This window comes from Aphanomyces astaci (genome assembly GCF_000520075.1).
Source record: "Aphanomyces astaci strain APO3 unplaced genomic scaffold supercont1.28, whole genome shotgun sequence".
Classification (NCBI taxonomy): Eukaryota; Oomycota; class Saprolegniomycetes; order Saprolegniales; family Verrucalvaceae; genus Aphanomyces; species Aphanomyces astaci.
In genome coordinates this window covers 205,764-224,055 of record NW_009798291.1, presented here as the reverse complement: position 1 = coordinate 224,055, position 18,292 = coordinate 205,764, and the positions used below count along the sequence as shown (strand labels likewise).

The 18,292-nt window shown below is 48.9% G+C and overlaps 3 protein-coding genes across 3 annotated transcripts; all 3 read left to right on the top strand.

Annotated features, from left to right (window-relative positions):
• Nucleotides 1-2,687: 2,687 nt before the first annotated feature.
• On the top strand, nucleotides 2,688-3,385 carry H257_10426 (hypothetical protein; the record flags this gene model as incomplete). The annotated part of the gene is made up of 3 exons (XM_009836978.1): nucleotides 2,688-2,913; nucleotides 2,991-3,129; nucleotides 3,175-3,385. 3 exons carry the CDS (start codon nucleotides 2,688-2,690, stop codon nucleotides 3,383-3,385), a joined length of 576 nt encoding a protein of 191 aa, XP_009835280.1.
• Nucleotides 3,386-5,592: 2,207 nt separating this feature from the next.
• H257_10425 (hypothetical protein) lies at nucleotides 5,593-8,938 on the top strand (the record flags this gene model as incomplete). Its single annotated transcript, XM_009836977.1, has 4 exons — nucleotides 5,593-5,760; nucleotides 8,072-8,269; nucleotides 8,322-8,464; nucleotides 8,590-8,938. The coding sequence occupies 4 exons, from the start codon at nucleotides 5,593-5,595 to the stop codon at nucleotides 8,936-8,938; spliced, it is 858 nt and encodes a 285-aa protein (XP_009835279.1).
• A 27-nt stretch (nucleotides 8,939-8,965) lies between these two features.
• On the top strand, nucleotides 8,966-9,780 carry H257_10424 (hypothetical protein; the record flags this gene model as incomplete). The annotated part of the gene is made up of 4 exons (XM_009836976.1): nucleotides 8,966-9,157; nucleotides 9,244-9,321; nucleotides 9,346-9,456; nucleotides 9,544-9,780. 4 exons carry the CDS (start codon nucleotides 8,966-8,968, stop codon nucleotides 9,778-9,780), a joined length of 618 nt encoding a protein of 205 aa, XP_009835278.1.
• Nucleotides 9,781-18,292: the final 8,512 nt, after the last annotated feature.

Below are 18,292 nucleotides of genomic sequence, written 5' to 3'. Positions count from 1 at the left end.
GGAGTCTGGAAATCTGTACTGAATCCACAATACTGAATTCACAGTCAAACAGTATGCGACAGTAACCAGCGATCTTTTTTCAATTCAATTGAAGATTTTAAGTTTAAACCATGCATCTAATCCTTGGATAAAAGCTAACTTAACAACTAATGTACCTATGTGTAGAAGATGGGACAGTACCCCACCGATTATTGATCAAGCATTCTTATCAACCAATCGATAGTCACCAATCCATGTTGATTCGTGGAAAATCGTTTCTCTCAACTGATGCAATCATAGTACACCACTTCCCGTTCAAGTTGAAATGAATTTCCAGTCAATGTGAAATGCAGAAATATTATAAGATTTCACAAGTGCAGTTTCACATCTCAACATGAAAAATGTTCACATCAAAATGAAACGTTAAACTTACTTCAACTATAGTATAGTGACCATAAGGTGATGAATTTTACTACCCTTCAGTATACAATAGTGATTCAATCATCATGTCTACCCTCCCTCACCCATCTTCCTCCTTTATCCAAATCATACACCAGAATATATATGAAACAAAGTATGTTGCAAGTTGAATGTTAGAAAATTCATGTTGATTTGAAAATCGTCGTGTTTCGAACGTGTTCATTTCACATTGACTGGAAATTCATATCAACTTGAACGGGAAGTGGTGTAGATATTCTCGATTTTCTTCCAATTTTCGATGAGCCGAGACATCTGATCGGCGAATATCCACTTCGTCCATTCCAGTAGAAAATCGAAATTGTGTTATAGCTAATCAGCGACAAGTAATTTCGAATTGACCAATGGGAGAGACTGATGTCCAGTTGATCGAATTGGGTCCAGAAATTCTCCAGTACAGCCAAGCGAACATCCGAGCACACCGACGCGATCAAAACTACTAAGGTGTTTCATGCAATTTCCGCCCAGCTTGTCCTACTTACTTTTGAAGTCTCGTAACTCATCGCACGAGAGTGTGATGAGGCTGCAAAAAACATGCATTCTCAAGGTCGTGAGGAACTCTATTTGTTTTATCAGGACCCATAGTTGTATCGCTTGTCCATTTTGCTCGACGAAGTTTTCAATTCTGTTATTTTCCTATGTAAATAAATGTATATTCCGCCCAGGTGTTTGACTTGAATAATGTATGACAGATTTGACCACCGAAATTCTCGGAACCTCTTAATAGTAATTTTATAAAGTGTACAAGGTAATCAATTTAGAAGTCATTGTAATTATGAGATTACATGAGTTGTTAAAGGATGCAGATATTAAATGCTAAGGGTACTGCTTACCTGAGTACCTAATTTTGTCCAATCATCTTCGTTTGATGATTGTGATTGGCTGCCAACTGGGCGGAAATTACATGGTGGGCGGAAATTACATGAATCACCTCTTCTCATTGAAGTATCTTTTTAATGTAAACTGGCAATTGTAAGGTGAAAAAGTTTGTCTTTTGCTTTTAACTTATGGTGAAATTTCAATCAAGCAAATCAGATTTCATTTTTGAAAAACGAAATCTGATTAGCTTGATACGAACTTTTCTGGGCTCGGATTTCCAGCCAACTTCAACTACACTGTACTACAGTGTACTAGTATTAATTAATACCTGTAGTCATGCCCATTTTTGCACGACCATAAATTGATAAATAAATACAGGTATTGGATGGATTCCACAGTGTAGGGACTTATAAGGTCATATACAAGTTGACATTAGCATTATTAATAGTATGTAGCAGTATTCAATATTCCGAATGCACTAATTTTGAAACTCGCAACGGCATACCCATGGACGACGATGCTTCAACAGCGCGACCGATGAATCCAGCGCTACAGTTGTGCTACGTAGGCTACCGCAGACGCCACCATGCTTCAGTGTTGCTGTTTTACAAATACCCGGTACTACAACCAAGGGTCGGATGTCGTTCGACAGTGGTGTCGGACGACTATCAGATATTTGACTTTTGTATCCATAATACCAATTAGATCATGGTGTCGGACGACCATCCGACATTTGATTTTTGTATACTACCGTTAATTAGATCATGGTGTAGGACAACCATCCGACACTTGGTTTTAGTATGCTTGATATCTTAGACCAAGGTGTCGGACGACCATCCGACCCGACACTTGTTTTTAGTATGCTCGAAATCTTTAGATCACCATGATCTAATGATATGATTTAGAATGTCCGATATCTTTAGATCACAATCCAATGCTGCTCTGAAGGATCGACGACAAGATGCAGCAGTCAGAACACCCTGTTCTGTCATGAACACCTGCCCTGAAGCCTCAGGTAGCAGCATTGGCTGCAGCTAGTAGGAAGTTTTTATCCCTTTTAAAGGTTTTTCCTCACATAATAGATAGCCAGCCATATCCACGGTACATCATTAGGATGCTGTGTCCTGATTGGCTAGCCATTAGCTAGTCCGTCGAGCCTTTAGAGCCAGCTGTTCTCACTGGTGACTAAGCTAATTCACTTTCCGTTTCACCCGCAACCACCCAGTGATACCCCTGGCTATTGCACCTCCCCACTGGTTATAAGCTCCACCGCATCCTCTGTTGTAGCACCCCGCCCAACCATCTCTCTCAGTCGTCCACCATCTGCGTGGACTCGACAATTTCGACAAGTGGCACTTCGAGTTGACCACGATCGTCCTCCAAGGAGAAGGCCTGACCACTCAGGCGACGCAATGCACTGGAGTCGAAGCCAAGTGGTCCATCAAGGGCATGACACGTGCATTTCGTGTCCTCGATGTGACACCAAGAAACTGCGTCGGCACATCAACGTCGAAGACCTCCGTCGATTGTCGGGGCCATCACTCCCACCACTAGTCCTCGATGGCGTGGCGCCCAAGCTCATCGATCCCATCATGGAATACCTGACCGAACATCGTTCGGCTAAGTTTCTCAAAGCTCGTGCGGCCAATGCCGCGCTAGACCAACTTCTCAAATCCGAACACGCGGACGTCGAACGATCCATCGCGTTGGTCTAGATGTCGCAGTCGGGGGCAAAGCGCCGCGACGCCGTGCTGCAAACCTCAGTCAATGGGCCCACTGTATGCTCGAGTGGCCGCGCGGCAAGTTCTGCAGCGAAGAGCAGAAGTTTGCGTCCACCGTGGACGTCTACACCAAGTTCTAGGGCTGCAAGTTCGAGCGATATTGCTCGCTTGACGGCAGCCTGGCCACATTTGACAAGCTTCGAAAGGTCGTCGAAAAGCGTGAGAGCACGACTCTCAGCGACAGCCACCTGGCATTGGTGTTGCTGTCCGCGCTGCCTGAATGTATTGCGCACGATGTGCAAGTATGCTGCGGTGTTCGACCCAGCATCCCATACACCCAGTTGCGGGACCTTTTGCCGCAGCATTGGCACGAGTTGACCCAGAAATAACTAGATTTCTTGGGTCCCAAACTGACGGCTCATGCTGTTCCGGTTCATGGTTCGGGTCAAGCGCCCAAAACCACTCAATCGAGCGCTTTACGCCTCTCGAGCTATGATGACTACGGTCAAACGACCGGCCACAGTCCTTGGCGCTCGCAGCGCGACATGCCGCACGAAGATCACCGCTTTGTGACTACTGCGCACATGCAGGTCACCGCACGATAGATTGCACGAAGCTTTCTCGTGCATTCCACCAAAATGCCGTGCGACGCGATTTTGTCTTCCCACCCGGATGGGTGGCGATCCCGCCAGGGCAAACCCCACCGCACGGCCGTGGTCGACGAAACCAACACGGCCAGGGTAGTGGTCGTTCCCACCCCGACAAAGACCCACCAATCGCCCACGCGGCGGTCATGGAGGCGGTCGTGGCGGTCGATCCGCCCATTACTAAGTTAATGTTGGTGTGTTGCTCAACGTACTTCAAAAAGGCCTAGCCCATGGCGGTCAAAACCGAGGCGGCTATGCCGAAGGCGGCCACTCCCAACGTGGTTACGACCACGGCGATTATCCAAACCGCGGCTACGCCCAAGGCGGCCAACAAAGAGTCGCGTCTACGGACCGACGCGATTAACGTTTCGCCACCACGACGATTGCAGCCACTTGCGCGACCGACCCGATGATTCTTTGAATGATGGTTATCATTGTTTGGCTCCTCCGGAGCTATAACCCGTCCAAGAGGACCGGCGAAACTGCAGTCGCGGCTCCCACCAAGTTGGCCCCGGTGAAAATACCGGAGGAAACGACCATCGTAGTCGTAGTCGTAGCGTAAATCGCAGCGACGCTTCTCGTCAACATGGCCAGACTCGTTATTTCCGTTTTCATGAACAGGCACATTTGCGAAAAATTACCACACCTCGTGACAACAAATCGGCATCAATGCCTCGATTATCTACACCTAGATTAAATGAAATTCAATCGGCACCATTGGCTAGATTAAATGAAATTCAATCGGCATCGTTGCCTAGATTAACGACACCTCGTGAACAACAAAAACATGTCGGTACTACAACAGTCGCGACCGCGATATAAATGTATTGAGCGAGTCAAAATGCTTTCGAAAATACCAAAAGACTTTCGTCCACATTTTGACTCGCTGAATACATTTATAGCGCGGTCACTATTATGCACAGCTACTGGCTGGGCACTTAGTGTGTCACCGACTAGTCCTACAGTTCAACAACAACTGGACTCCTGTCTATGGACAGTCGACAGTGGTGCTTCCAAGCACCCCACTTTCAAATGAGAATGGTTCGTCACATACGAAGCTACTCATCACTAGCTGGTGCAGCCAATGGCCACCCACTACACGTCGTAGGTCGCGGCACAGTTAGACTTTGCGTCACTGGCTCAAACGGCGACCCATTGGCGATCTATCTGCAGGATGTATACCACATCCCAGAACTACACTTCACTCTTTTCCGTTGGTCGAGCCCTACACATGGATCGACACAAAATTGTCTCCATCGATCCCAGCGTGTGGACTCTAGCCACGTACGATGGCGAGTTCAAGGCCGAGTATGCGCCGCACTCAGGGTTGTACGTCATACCGACGCTACCCCACCTTCATATGCATGGCCCGGCCACCACTGTCCTTCTGACAAAGTCCAGTGCCCAGTGCCCGTCATGACAAGCTCCGCATTCTGTGGCGTCATTTAAACCTCGTCGACTTTCGGATCTCACGGCAAGCCATCACGGCTCATGCCTCGTGTGACACATGTCTAAGGTCGAAGTCCAAGATACTTCCCTTTTCCAGAAGCAAACTCCCAAAGACGTCGAGGCCTCTCGAACGAGTGCACTCTGACATCTGGGGGGCGATCAACATCCCCTCCATCGCTGAGGGTAGATACTTCGTGATATTAGACAGATTTCGGAGTGGTTTGCAGTGCATTTGCCCCAGAAAAACACTCCAAATATTTATAAAGTCTACGGCACCTGTAAATTTCATGTGGCAAGCCGTGAAATTGTCCAAATTCACGGCAGCCTGTACTCTGTCTGTAAATCCCAACAGCCACGGCATGTCCGAGGAAGGTAGCGAAGGAGTGGAGGTACATGAGAAGAAGTGGTGGACGGAGGAAGAAGACAAGATTCTATTGGCCCAAATCAATAACATGAGACCCTTTCTGCAACAGAAGGACACGCGCAAAGCATAGGACACCATGGCCGCGACGCTGAAAGACGTGGACGGCTTCACTCGGCCAGGCATCGACGGTAAGAAGGCGCAGAACAGGTTCCTTCTCCTCGTTCGCCATCACAAGTCCAACAACAATGAGGCGGCCCGGCTTTCAGGCGCCACCGAAGACGAGACCCCCAAGAGCCGCCTGCAGGTCGGTCGCCTTAAGGATGATACAACTGTACTACCTCAGCGAGTATGCTATCTATTACGAGAACTTTAAAGGTTATATTTCATATATTGTGCCCAAATCGGCTGAATTGAAGGCCCAGTGGTGCCAATAATGAACATAAATAGACTGAACAAAACTTGCATACAAGTGAGCAAACGCCACCGACGATTGTTGGTGTCATTCACTTGTTTTCACCTGTGGATGTCATTGCAGATTTCTCCATTCTTGCACCATGGAGCTCTTCGGGCCAGCACCCGACACTTGTTTTTATTATACTTCGTTCATGGTGTTGAACCATCCGAATTTGAATTCTGTATGCTTGATATCATTAGATAATGGTGTCGGATGGTCGTCCGGCACTTGGTTTTAGTATGTCGAGATGTTCATACGGATAAAGTCCAACGCTGGTGTGTGATTGGAACAAGCAGTGGTACATTTTATTTCCGATGCATATATGAGTATAAAGTTGCATAAAAATCGATAATGTGATCCAGGCTGCTGGATTTCTTGACTTGGTAATTGTATCGGTGGCCCTGCTGGATTTTCTTATCCGGCACGTGGTAGTATTCGCTGCTGTTCGACAACAGTTAGTCTAGCAATTACAACTACTGGTACGTAGTATCTCGTTTTGCTTAAAGACATTCGTCAATTGGTTAGGAGGGCTGATAAACTCATGGATTAGTGTCTTGGGATTCAGCAATGAAAGAAGATGCCTTTTTCTCATAATAGAACGAGAAAAAGGCATTTTCTTTCATTGCTGATTCCCAAGACGCTCCAAGAACTCGAAGTAAACCAGTAACACATCCGAGCGGGTTCACATAATGGCCGCATATGTGCTGTCTACAATAATTGTACGCCGCTCAACAACTGTATAGAAAGAGGTCGAAGCTCTTAAATGTGGTCCGATCTCTTGGTACCACCTTTCAGTTAGCACTGCTTCAGCAGGTACTACGTATTAATAGTACTCCGAGGTGTACTTAGTGCCCCAAGTATAAATAACAGTTACCCAATATCGTGAAAGGTAGTAGTAACCATATCCGTACAAAGCGTCACTAATGTGCGCATTCACATGATTTGATACTGGAATTGGAATTCCAGCCAAAAGAACCATCAAGGATACTTGATATGAGGTGCAATACCCGTGTGAGCCGAACAATTCCGAATAGTCGTAGCTGACACCTCGTCACAAGCCTCTGTTACCCACATCATGGCCCGGAGAACGTCAACCGCATATTGGTTCTTTCGCTGCTGGTCAGACATCATGTTCCCGACGGTAATCTCATCAACAACTCCAATGGCGTGGTCCAGCTGATGTCTCTTGTAGTACTGCTTGAACGTTTAAATGATTCTGGCGTCCATAGGTTGCAGCATAGAAGTCGTGTTCGGCGGGAGCATCAGCACACGCACATTGCCAATGTTGGCCCACACTGTTCGGTGTGGAGTATCTTTGTAAGAGACAGATAGCATCCTTGCCCATTGGTGAAGGATCTGTCAAAACGGCCGAAAAGAGCTTGATAGGGGGTACAAATGTGCGTTGCTAATCAGTAGATCTAAGTCCTTTAGGGGCTCTTCCAAGTAACTTTCAAAAACGAACGGAGCCAATCAGAATCATTTTCGTCGTACTTTGAACTCACTTTTTCAAAGTGCGATGGCGAGTTAGGTTTTGGTCGTGTTTTGGGTATTTTTGCTTCCCAAGTAGGTTAAAATGATTGGGTTACGTTTTACTTGATCTAAGTATTGGATGCACCCTGGGGCTGCAAGTAGCCGCCATTTGTCGACGTTTTCTCGTCAACTGCACCACCAGGAACAGTGAAATCAATCCCACTTCCGCAGGATACCTTTGGGGTCATGTTCCTACGACTCGTATGACCTAGCGCTTTGTGCTTGGACCTAGGGTAGGTCGCAACCGATGCCGGCAAATTTCGCTGGCGCACATTCGTGTTTATATGAAAATTAGTATATATGCATATGCCGCTGTGATTGGATAGGTTTGTCCAATCCGTGTGTGCTGAAATCCTCAAAACACGATGCACCCAAACACGACAAAACCATTACTAGCCAATCATGTGGAATCAGAAAACACGACAAAAGCACGACCAAAGTGCGATGAAATAACGACAAACTTACTTGGGAACGCATTTTGGGTTTAAAGTACGACGGAACTTGGAAGAGCCCCTTAACATTGTCAGTCTTCTTTTACCTTTGAACCCGGTGCATTGAGTTCTAAAGGAGTCACTGCCAGTTCAGGACCGGCAGACACAACAATAAATTGATTAGTCTCGTTTTTCTAAAGGAACTCAAGCTTGCAAGCACCATGGAGCCCGAGCCCGCCACCCCGCGTGCCCCGGCACCCTCGACGACATACGATCTACAACAAGGTTCGTTATCGGACCGTACCCTCGACGATGGCTTCTACAACGCGTCAGCGGCGGCGGCGACCCCACAGCCAGCAGGTGCAACGGAACCGATGGCGAGCCTCTCACGTGTGCAGGTATTACGACGGATCCCGGAGACGTCCGGGCAACAACAAGGATACCCACTAGGCGCGGTCTACGGTGATCTCCCAGCGCAGTCCTATCGCCCAAAAGCGCGACAGTTGTCGCGGGGGGGAAATTGCTTGTCGATGGTCATGTCCATTGTGCGACCAACTACCATGGAGTGCCGACGACAACGACCCGACAGCCAGGTCAACTACCAGCTTACCACGGCTGTCAGTCATTGATGGGTGTAATTCACGGTGGACAACGTGTCGCACCGTCACAGCATACGTCGTTCCATCATCACGTCTATACGGCGCCTGTGCTCGCGTAGGACCAAAGGTGTGTCGACCGAGTGCGGGTGCGCGCCCGCCTTGCAACAGCACGAGCTGCAAATGACGGCACATCGCGAGCGCATCGCGGCAGACGGGCGTCAGGCCCACTTCGAGTGGGAGCAGCGCCAGATCCACGAAGCAGCTGCGCAGTACAAGTACGCGGTAAAACACGATGCGGCTGCGCACGCCGCGCAGTTCAAGGCGAACATGGAGCGCGAGGCATCCAGGCACAAGGTGCATCTCGATACGAAGCAGCAGCGTGCCTTCCTTCAACAATGCCAACCTCAACTTACAGCAGTGCAGCAGCAACAGCAACAACTGTGGCAGCAGCAGCAGCACAAGGCGTAGACTAATATGGACCAGCGTTTTGCAGCCATGCAGCAAGTGGTGTGTGTCCGGTACAACACGCAGCTGCGCGCAGCCGGTGTCGACGTCTCGACGGAGGGCGGCGCCGGGGTCAACATCCCGACCAAGGGAACGGCCGAGAACATGCAGTTGCCTGGGTCGCCGATAAACTCGGGATTGGGAGAGGCCCCACCAGGTGACTCGCAGTGGCAGCCTGCCTCCGTACCTTGACTCGGCGTGGTATCGCACCAGCTCGGAGCTCCCGCCAGGGAGTCTCGAAGTCGGTCGATGTTCTACACGATGGGCAGCAGTCCGATGTCGGCTCCAGTGCGACATCCGACCTCGATGGGCCCGTTGCCACAGTCGACGGCGGCGCGCTCATCAGCGTGCCCACGAAGCCACCTGTCTAGGGCAAGGACAGCTTCAAGGAGCGCGACCAACAGAAGCTCGCAAAGCGCTTCATCGTGTACGCCCGCGGCCAAGACGCCATTAGCGTGAGCAGCGGTGTGCGCATCGGGACGGTATCGATGAGCTCTGGTATAACGGCGGAGGCTCTCGCCCACCACGCGCGATTCCAATTCGATCGTCCCATCGAGGATATCCGCTAGACGGAGTGGGAGGCGATGTTCGAGGCGTCGATGCTCATACCAACGTCGAGCAAGGCCGTCGTCGTCGCCCGCCTCAAGCTGCTGTCGATGGACCACACCCTCATCCGCACGAGCGACTGCATGACGGACTGGCAGGCGAGGTACTTGGACATCCTCACGGATGAGGCAGCCGAGGACATTGACTCTACCATCCCAAGACCGTCATCAAGACGCTCATGCATCGCATCAAGCCCATAGGTGCGCAACAGCTACGACTTCGATGACAAGGAGATCAAGTTCAACATCTACAAGTTATGGAGCCATGCGCGCGGTGTGCTGAGCAACGTGTTCCAGGCCATGGCGACCGATGCTGACCACTCGCGCCAAGGGCATCAGCCACAAGAAACGTCCCGAAACAGCCCCATCTCCGGCAACAGTGTTGGTCGCCGAGGTCAAACGACTTAAAGACAACGCCACACTCACAGCCGCGGATGTCAAACATCTGATGCTCGAAGCCAGAGCCCACCCCGCTTCTGGAGGTGGGGGGTGGCGGTGGTTGCGGTAGCAGACCTCGAGCCCTACCCACCAGTGTGTCGTGCTGGTCCTGTAAAGGCCCGCATGACCTGATCACTTGGTAGGGTTCGCGACAATGCAGGACCAATTTTGTCGGACGGTTGACGACCGATCCGACAAGCACAAAATCGCCGACCGAAAAACTCGCAAACTTGACTTGGTATTTTCGGTCGCGGCGTCTACGCGCTTGTTGACGCAATTTGTCGCTTCGCACCGCAACATTGCGATGCATTTCTTCCAACACCGCTTGGAGATCCGTCACATGTTTCTGATGGGCGGCGCCAAGCCAGTCCGCGACGTAAACTTCCTTGGACGTCGGGTGGACAAATCCTGCCAGCGGGGTCTTCGCTGGCAGGCCGGTAAACGCTGTCACAGGTGCAATCCCTCCAAACCGGTCCGCCGGATGATGGTTGAGGGCACCTTGAACGAGGGGCAACACATGCGGCCATTCCATTTGTCCGCGTTCGGCTCCATTTCGCTGAGCAGCGCCTTCACGGCGCGGTTGACTACTTCTACAGTCCCGTTTGCCCAAGGACTGTACGCTTTCGTGATGTAATGGTGGGCACCCACCAACTTCCGCACGTTCTGGATCACTTCGTTCTTGAAGTGAGAGCCGCCATCTGACACCCATGTGTCAACGCAGCCGAACGTTGTAAACCACGTCATCAGGCACTGAGCGATCGCGGCGGCGTCAGCGGACTCTGCCGCGAACAGCTGCACAAAGCCACTTATGTCGTCCTTCACGACAAGCACTTGTTTTTGGCTAGACTTGGCCATGGGCATCGACAACCAGTCGAAATGGATGAGCTCGTTCGGCTTCTCCGCGTGAAGCACCGAACCCAATGAATGGGGAACCATGTCTCCGTCAATGCACAGGTAGTGCAAACAGGCACGCACGAACGCTTCGACGTCCGTGGAAAGCGTCTATCACACAAACTTGTCGGACCACCGACTTCGTTGTCACTGATATGCGACGGTGATCGCTGGCTCCTTGGTGAGCGATCACACAAATCCGCTGCTTTAGGTCAACAGCACCGTCTAGGATCCAGATTCGTCCATTTGGGTCCACGTAAAAATGGGATTCGTCGTCCCAATCCACGCCGTTTGGGGGGTCCCCTCCCCCTTCCATGGCTGAACGTTGGATGCCGCTGATCGTAGCGGCTGTCGGCCACTCGAAATTTACTTGTTGCAGAGGCGAAACGACATGGATCAACTTGCGAACAGTCGCAACTGGTTGATGAGTTGGAGCCGAACCCCATCGGCTCAAGAGGTCGGCCCATACATTCTCGTCACCCGAGACGCACTCAATGGTGTCATCACCAGCAACCATCGCTACAGCTTGCCGTCCTGGTACTTGGCCATGTTGGCGTTCGAGCCACTTGGGTTGAAAATGTACACCAGCTTGCGGTGATCCGTAAACAGACGGAAACCACCCGGGCGTACGACCAGGTAGTTGAGTCTCTTGCACGACTCGATCACGGCATAGGCCTCCTTCTCGACAATAGGCCAGCGCACATTCGAGCCAGAAAACGACCCACTGATAAACGCAAGCGGCTGGTGCCGCTGGTCTTCAAGAGGCAAATCCAAGTCCGCTGGCGGTACTTGTGTGGCGACCGCGCCCCAGAACAGGTCACTAGCGTCCGTAAAGGCGCAGACCGTCATGTCTTCTGGCTGGTGCGACAGGGGCACCACATGCGCGAACGCTTGTTTCACATAGCACCAACAAGGTTTCGGCTTCGCCAGGCGCGGTTATCTGGCACCGCGCCACACGGTGACCCATGTCACCGCACTTCAAGCAGCCCTTCTTGGCAGGTGGACCGGCGGTCTTGGGCACGATCACTTGGGCCTTTCCGCCGACTCTGCCATTGCTCTTGGCGGCATCTTTCCGGCCGCCGTCACAGTCTTGGACTTGCCGCATCGTGGAGCTTCTACCGGCTTCGCTGCCGGTGAAGGTTTGGACTCGTCGTCGAGTCCAACGTACAGCTGGTGGCCAGCTGCAAATGTTCGCAGTAACGAAAAACGTCGCTCTTCAACGCCTTGTTCGCTGAAACTGCAGCTGCTTTTGAGTCGCTGTCTTCAGCGACTCCGTCTTGATCGATTTCGTCATGACTTCGACGACCATCTTGCCTTCTTGGTGTAGTACCCCCTCCTGATGGTCGTGTTCTAATGAGCGCATCAGCTCGTCCAACATACGACTGACGCGGGACTCCACGTCCAATCTTTTCATATCGAAGCGAATTGCTCGCTGCAGACGTTGCTTCAAAACGTCCAAGTCTTGAGGGTCTTACTCAAACGCTGACTTGAACCACGCGACCCACTCATCGTTCGTGATGGAATTGTGGTCGTGGTTGAAGTCGAACAGCGCGATCCGACCCTGCGAGAACGGGTCCATGCAGGCACTCACGGGCATCGTGAACGGACGCGATCCATTGCACTGCAGAGCGTTGATCTACCCCAGATACTTTAAACACTTCTGGTACTCGCGCATAAAAGCGCGTCTTTTGGCCTTGGTCGAGCCCGAAAATGTCGCCGGCTACTGGAGCGCCGGCGCGTTGCAAACTTGCGGCGCCGTACAGCCGTAACCGCCATCGCTGCCCATGTCGGTATCGTCACGGACATCCGACGGGTCTTTGTCGGCTGGCAACGGCACTGAAGCGCCATCTGCTTCAGTCGTTGGTGGAGCAGCAGCTGAAACAAACACTGCGACAGATGGTGTTCCTCGGGTTGTGGCAGGGGTGTTCGTCGACAGAAGTGGCTGTCGTCGTCGGGGAGATCTGAACAGGTTCTCAACGGTGCGCCGAGCGGTGCGACCTCGCGGCTCCTTGATCCGGTCACGCGATCGTTCTTCGGCATTCGTTGGCGTTTCCTCGTCGGATGAATGTTCGCGTACCACGTCCAATGAAGGATACGAAATATATATTTGTTTTGTCTCCCGCTTCTTCTCGGCTTTCGGCCGCGGGACCTTCATCAGGGTAGCAAATATAACACTGACTTTAGTGGGGTTAAACACGCCGCGAGGCGCCTACTGTGTACCATTAACTAAAGTACTTGGTACCTCCACTAAGGTATCGGAACACCTGACACGACACACACACAGAGTATGTGTGTTTGCAATGGGTCAAACCGACGCGCGGCCCAATTGCTCTGCACGCTGCAGAACACTCACTCAGGTCATGTCTACTACCTGGGTAAAGTAGTATCGCTTCAACTCGAGCACCACTTCATACATATCACGGTGACTACAACTAGTACAATAGTTACAAACAACTCTACTGCTGTAGCTGTATTTCTTGAACCTTACTGTCTTTCCTAAAGTGCTTTCGTAATCGAACACTCCTTTAGGCCGTGGTCGGGCGCACCAAGAATTCGGTTATTTCGTGGATTCAGACTCTGGAATCCGTTTTTTTGTGTTCGATTGACAAAAATTAAAACCGGATCCTTGTGCAAGAATCCGGATTCTGGAAACCATCGATTTTGATGGTTTCTTGGAGGGATTGATTGGTTGGTATTCTGAAAAGCAGAATACCAACCAATCAATCCCTCAGAAATAATTAGAGATATTGAGGGGATTACGAAATGTCTACGAAGCCCTTTATAACTTGATATGTTCCTCACTTCGATACAGGTTTGACCCTGACATTGCAAGATCCGAGGACACAAGAACCATGACAGGTACACATACCATTCAAAGTTTATACTTAGAGATAATGAGGGGTTTACGAAATGTCTACGAAACCCTTATAATCTTATCCTTCGCTTGCAGCGATAAAGTTGCCACACACTTTGACTCTGCTGGATCCGCGCACACAAGAACGATGAATGATACGCATGTAAATCAAAGGTTATACTTCTTGATGAGAACATACATTGTTATATGTCATCTCGTCTAGTCTACACTTGCTAACTTCTCTATCATTTCTTTCCAATAAAGCGTTTGGCCAAGGCGGGCATACGATGGACGACACTCTCAGGTACGCCAGAGCTCAGCGCAAGTTTTAAAGTGTACACTGTAGGCTACTTCACTGTAGTCGGTGTCATCCGTGCGCCTTGGCTTGCGCGAGAAGGCGCCACTCCCGTGCCGGCATCCTTGGATTTACAATCATAATGCAGTTTGATTTGATAGATTATCTTTATTTACAGATGCAAGGACAATCACACGTTAATATGATATCACTACTGTATGTAATTTGCAGCCAAGGACCGTGGAAGTCTTCCAGTGGAGCACTGCACTTGACCATAGGCGAGCTTTCTGTGCATTCAGGCTTCAGTAGTCCCCGCCAACCCAATGCAATCTATGACTAGGTAATGTATAGCCATACTATACTAAAAATGAGACAGAATCATCGTTAAGTAAGCCCCAGAGAAGATTTCGTGGAATCGCCCATGTCGCGGGACGTGGCGCAGGAAGCCTATTATAATGATTCTGTTGTGGTATGGTGCACAACAAAGGGCTTGACTGCCCCACCTCACCAGGCCCTAGAGATGGCTGAGGTAGAGTAACGTTAATAGTGTGTGTGTGATGGTGGAGGTATTGCCATTGCCTTCGACATCAAAGTCAAGACACGCCCATCGTGCTCATAATTGTGCTCAGTATTCATACGATATTCATACGCAACAGCGCTTCTCGTACTGATAGCGTATTTTACTGCCATACCGAAGCAAGATACCTTGATCCCCAGTTGTTGACAAGACTTATGTCCTCGGTGGTCGGCGCCGCTGGGGCCTTGCGTTTGGCCGATGGCATTGCTGTGTAAAGATTCTGAAACTGTGTCTGGATACTCGATTTCGTAAAACCCTTTATATCTCTGGATATAATTTTGTCATACGAATTTCAAATCAAAATATGTCCACTATCTGGGTTTACGAAATTTCGTGTTTCGTATCTCCAATTGTATCCGGCACATTTATTTCGTAAAACATATATATTTCTTGATAATATCATACATAGTTGGGTACGTCATCTCATCTAGTCTACGCTTGCTTACGTCGTTCTCCATCCCTACGACTAGCATCGTATGACCAAGCCGCACAAGAAAAGACGCAAACAAGGTCGACCGGTCGACCACGGCCATGCGCTGAACTTCAGTTTCAGGTACAGTTGAGAACTTCATCAATGATTCAATGACTTGTTTAAGCTTGGAGTAGTTCACGCGGTCGCAACGGCGAGCGAGGTCCTGAGGTCGCACGAGTCGCAGGGGCACAATGCCATCGCCAGGTAAGCCGTACCACCACGCGTTCCACAGGTCAAAAACCTTCCCTGGCGGCAGGGAGGACCTTAGTTGTTCCTGCGGGTTTGTGGTGTCCACCAAGGCTCGGTCACGACGCCGTTGACACTGGCTGGGGGTTCTGGGGACTTGGACGCCCCAATCAAATAGCGGACTTCAGACAATACGTAGTCGCGGAAGGACTATGGAGTCTGTCGATGCGCGTAGCTGGTCACTAATTTTGCACGGTAAATAATTGATTTGTTCGTTGACAAATTTTCAATAACTAAAACACCAAACGACGATATCTCAGCGGAGTGCAATTCACAGGTCTTTGACAGCCACGCTGAAAATCGTTCGCCTGCGTTTTCGCCAAAAACAAGGTTGGTCGATCGCCCATGTTGGGCGCCTCGTGTAAAAATCAGTACAGCCAAACTAATTACACAATATATTTATATTATGCTACACTATTCGATGAACAAAGATGTGGCGAGGGGTACAGTTCTTCCCCACGTGGTCGTTCTTGGTAAACGCATACTGAACAACTCACGCGTTGCCTACATTTCATGGTCAACCTAATTGCTAATGTGGTAATTATAAAAGGTACACCTTCCCATGCCAAATGGTCATATCTAATGGCAGCAACTGATGCCGACCGTGCGATCAAGTTCCAGCAAAGCAGGAAAAATGGGCGAACTACTGTACTGAGGTTGTGTTCAGCTTCACTGCCAAGAGCCTTTGCTGCCAAAAAGCAATATCCTATAAACTTATGAACAACATGCATATAGATATTATGTAAAATATATCGACCGTCAAACGTCATTGGTCGCTATCCTTCACCAATCGCCATGTCACCACTGTCCTTGAGTTGAGCAACCTTACGCATGTACCCGCATGCACAGTCTGAATCATTGTTAACGTATGAATCAAATCAAGGATTGTTCAAGCATATCGTACCTGCCAAGAGTGTTTCCAGTTCATCGGACGTGCGGACATTGGACTCTTTATACATGAACTTGATGGCGCTCTTGCATGCGTAAACGGTAAAGTGTGACTTGAACTGCTGTGGTTCAACCTCAGCACCACTTGGTCCTTGTTTCACGCATTCATACGCCAAGAAGCCTTTGCAGGCGATTGGATCGAGGGGAAGATCATCCTCACCATTGGTCATACAACCAGGATGCTCGTTCAGCAGCCATGCTTTAATGCGCATGAGCGTCCTCTCGTACTGATAGCGTGTCTTGCTACCATACCTAAGCAACATCACCAGGTCCCCTGTTGTTGAATCACCTGGACTTATGTGGTCGGCGTCCGGCACCACAGAGACCGTCCGCTGGGGTGCTTGCATTGCAAAATGGAGTAATGACTCTGAAACTGTCTCCGGATACAAAATTTCGTTCTATTTCGTAAAACCCATTATATCTCTGGATATACTTTTGTCGTACAAATGTCAAATTAAATTACTGGTATGTCCAGTATCTGGGTTTACGAACTACTGTAGTATCTCCAATTGTATTCGGCACATTTATTTCGTAAAACCGATCGCAAATGAGACATTTCTCGATTTATAATACCGGTTGCAAATTGCGGAGAGGTCAAACCGTCTCATCAGTTTGCTACGGATCGCTCGCATTTCCTGCAAAATGTAATGCAACAATTTTACTTTGTTTTGCAGTTTTGTTTTGTCACCTGAATGCAAGATTGTCGCTCGTCCAAGTGCGCGAAGTATCTTGTCATTATGATTAAAAATGAGGGCTTATCCGGATGAGAAATACTACAAAAAGGGTGTTTGAGGAGGTTTTGGCAGTCCCCCATTGGGGGACTGCCAAATCATAAAAAAATTCCTTGATTTGAGACGATAAACATCGTCAAACCATCATAAACTGGACACGATGAACATCGTGGGATTAGGTCCTGAGCCCCTTAGGTGACGCGCACTCTAACCTCAAGTGGAGAGGGCAAAAAGCAGCAGCAGACATGTGAGTGGATGGAGGAAGAACTGAAAGTAAGGTAATCCATCAATATCGCGAACGGTTGTTATTATATCCAATCTAATGGCTTCATTCTGTAATGAGGAGTTTTCATTGGATATGATTATATTCAGCCAAAGGATCAGGATACCACCTTGACTGTGAAGTTCAAAGTTATGTTCATTTTTATGTTGTCCAATACAAATTTCAACTTGTATCTTATTATAATGCCTACAAATTTAATGTAGAATTGAGTTCATTTACAAGTATAAATTAACAGTAAAACGCGTCACGACACCCAGGTATATTATTTTGTAAATTAATATTCCATACATACAAAACTAAGATATTACGACCGTTCGCGAAATACAAAGCCAAAGAAGTTTCACCAATTCTTAACGTTACGTTATAATTTCAAAATACAAATCGATTATTGGGATATTTCAGGCATTTCTTGGGACTAAAAAATGCAGCTGAATTTATATTTTCCAACGCTACCTTTAGTTTTTTTTTATTCGAGGGACTTTTTGAGAGCTCATTAATTGACCGCTCCTACGACGACCTAGCCCTGTAGTAATTGGTGTGGTCGCTGCTCATTGGATATAATTCATTGTGCTCAGATTCTTTTTGTATACTTCCTCCGTTCCAGTATACTTGAGTGTACTTGAGTGACTTTTTTTTGGTTAGTGAATATATAGAAATTTGTATTCAAAATATGTACTATTCCATGTGGTACGTGTATTAATATTCAAAATCTGATGTGCACGACGAGCTAATGCATGACATGCTACACTACTTCAATTCCATCATTTGCGCCAGACCCAGAAACACCAGAATCTAGTAGTCCTACAATTTCACCGACGCGCTGCTCGTCTTCCAAGCGGCTCTCCATCGACTCAATAGCTAAAAGCACATCCTCATCACACGAAGGACGAAGCTCAGTCACCCTTGTCTTGAACTGCATGTCTTTCTTCAGGTGAGGCAGCTTGTAAACATTGTCGCCACTGCTCCTCATTGCTTCTT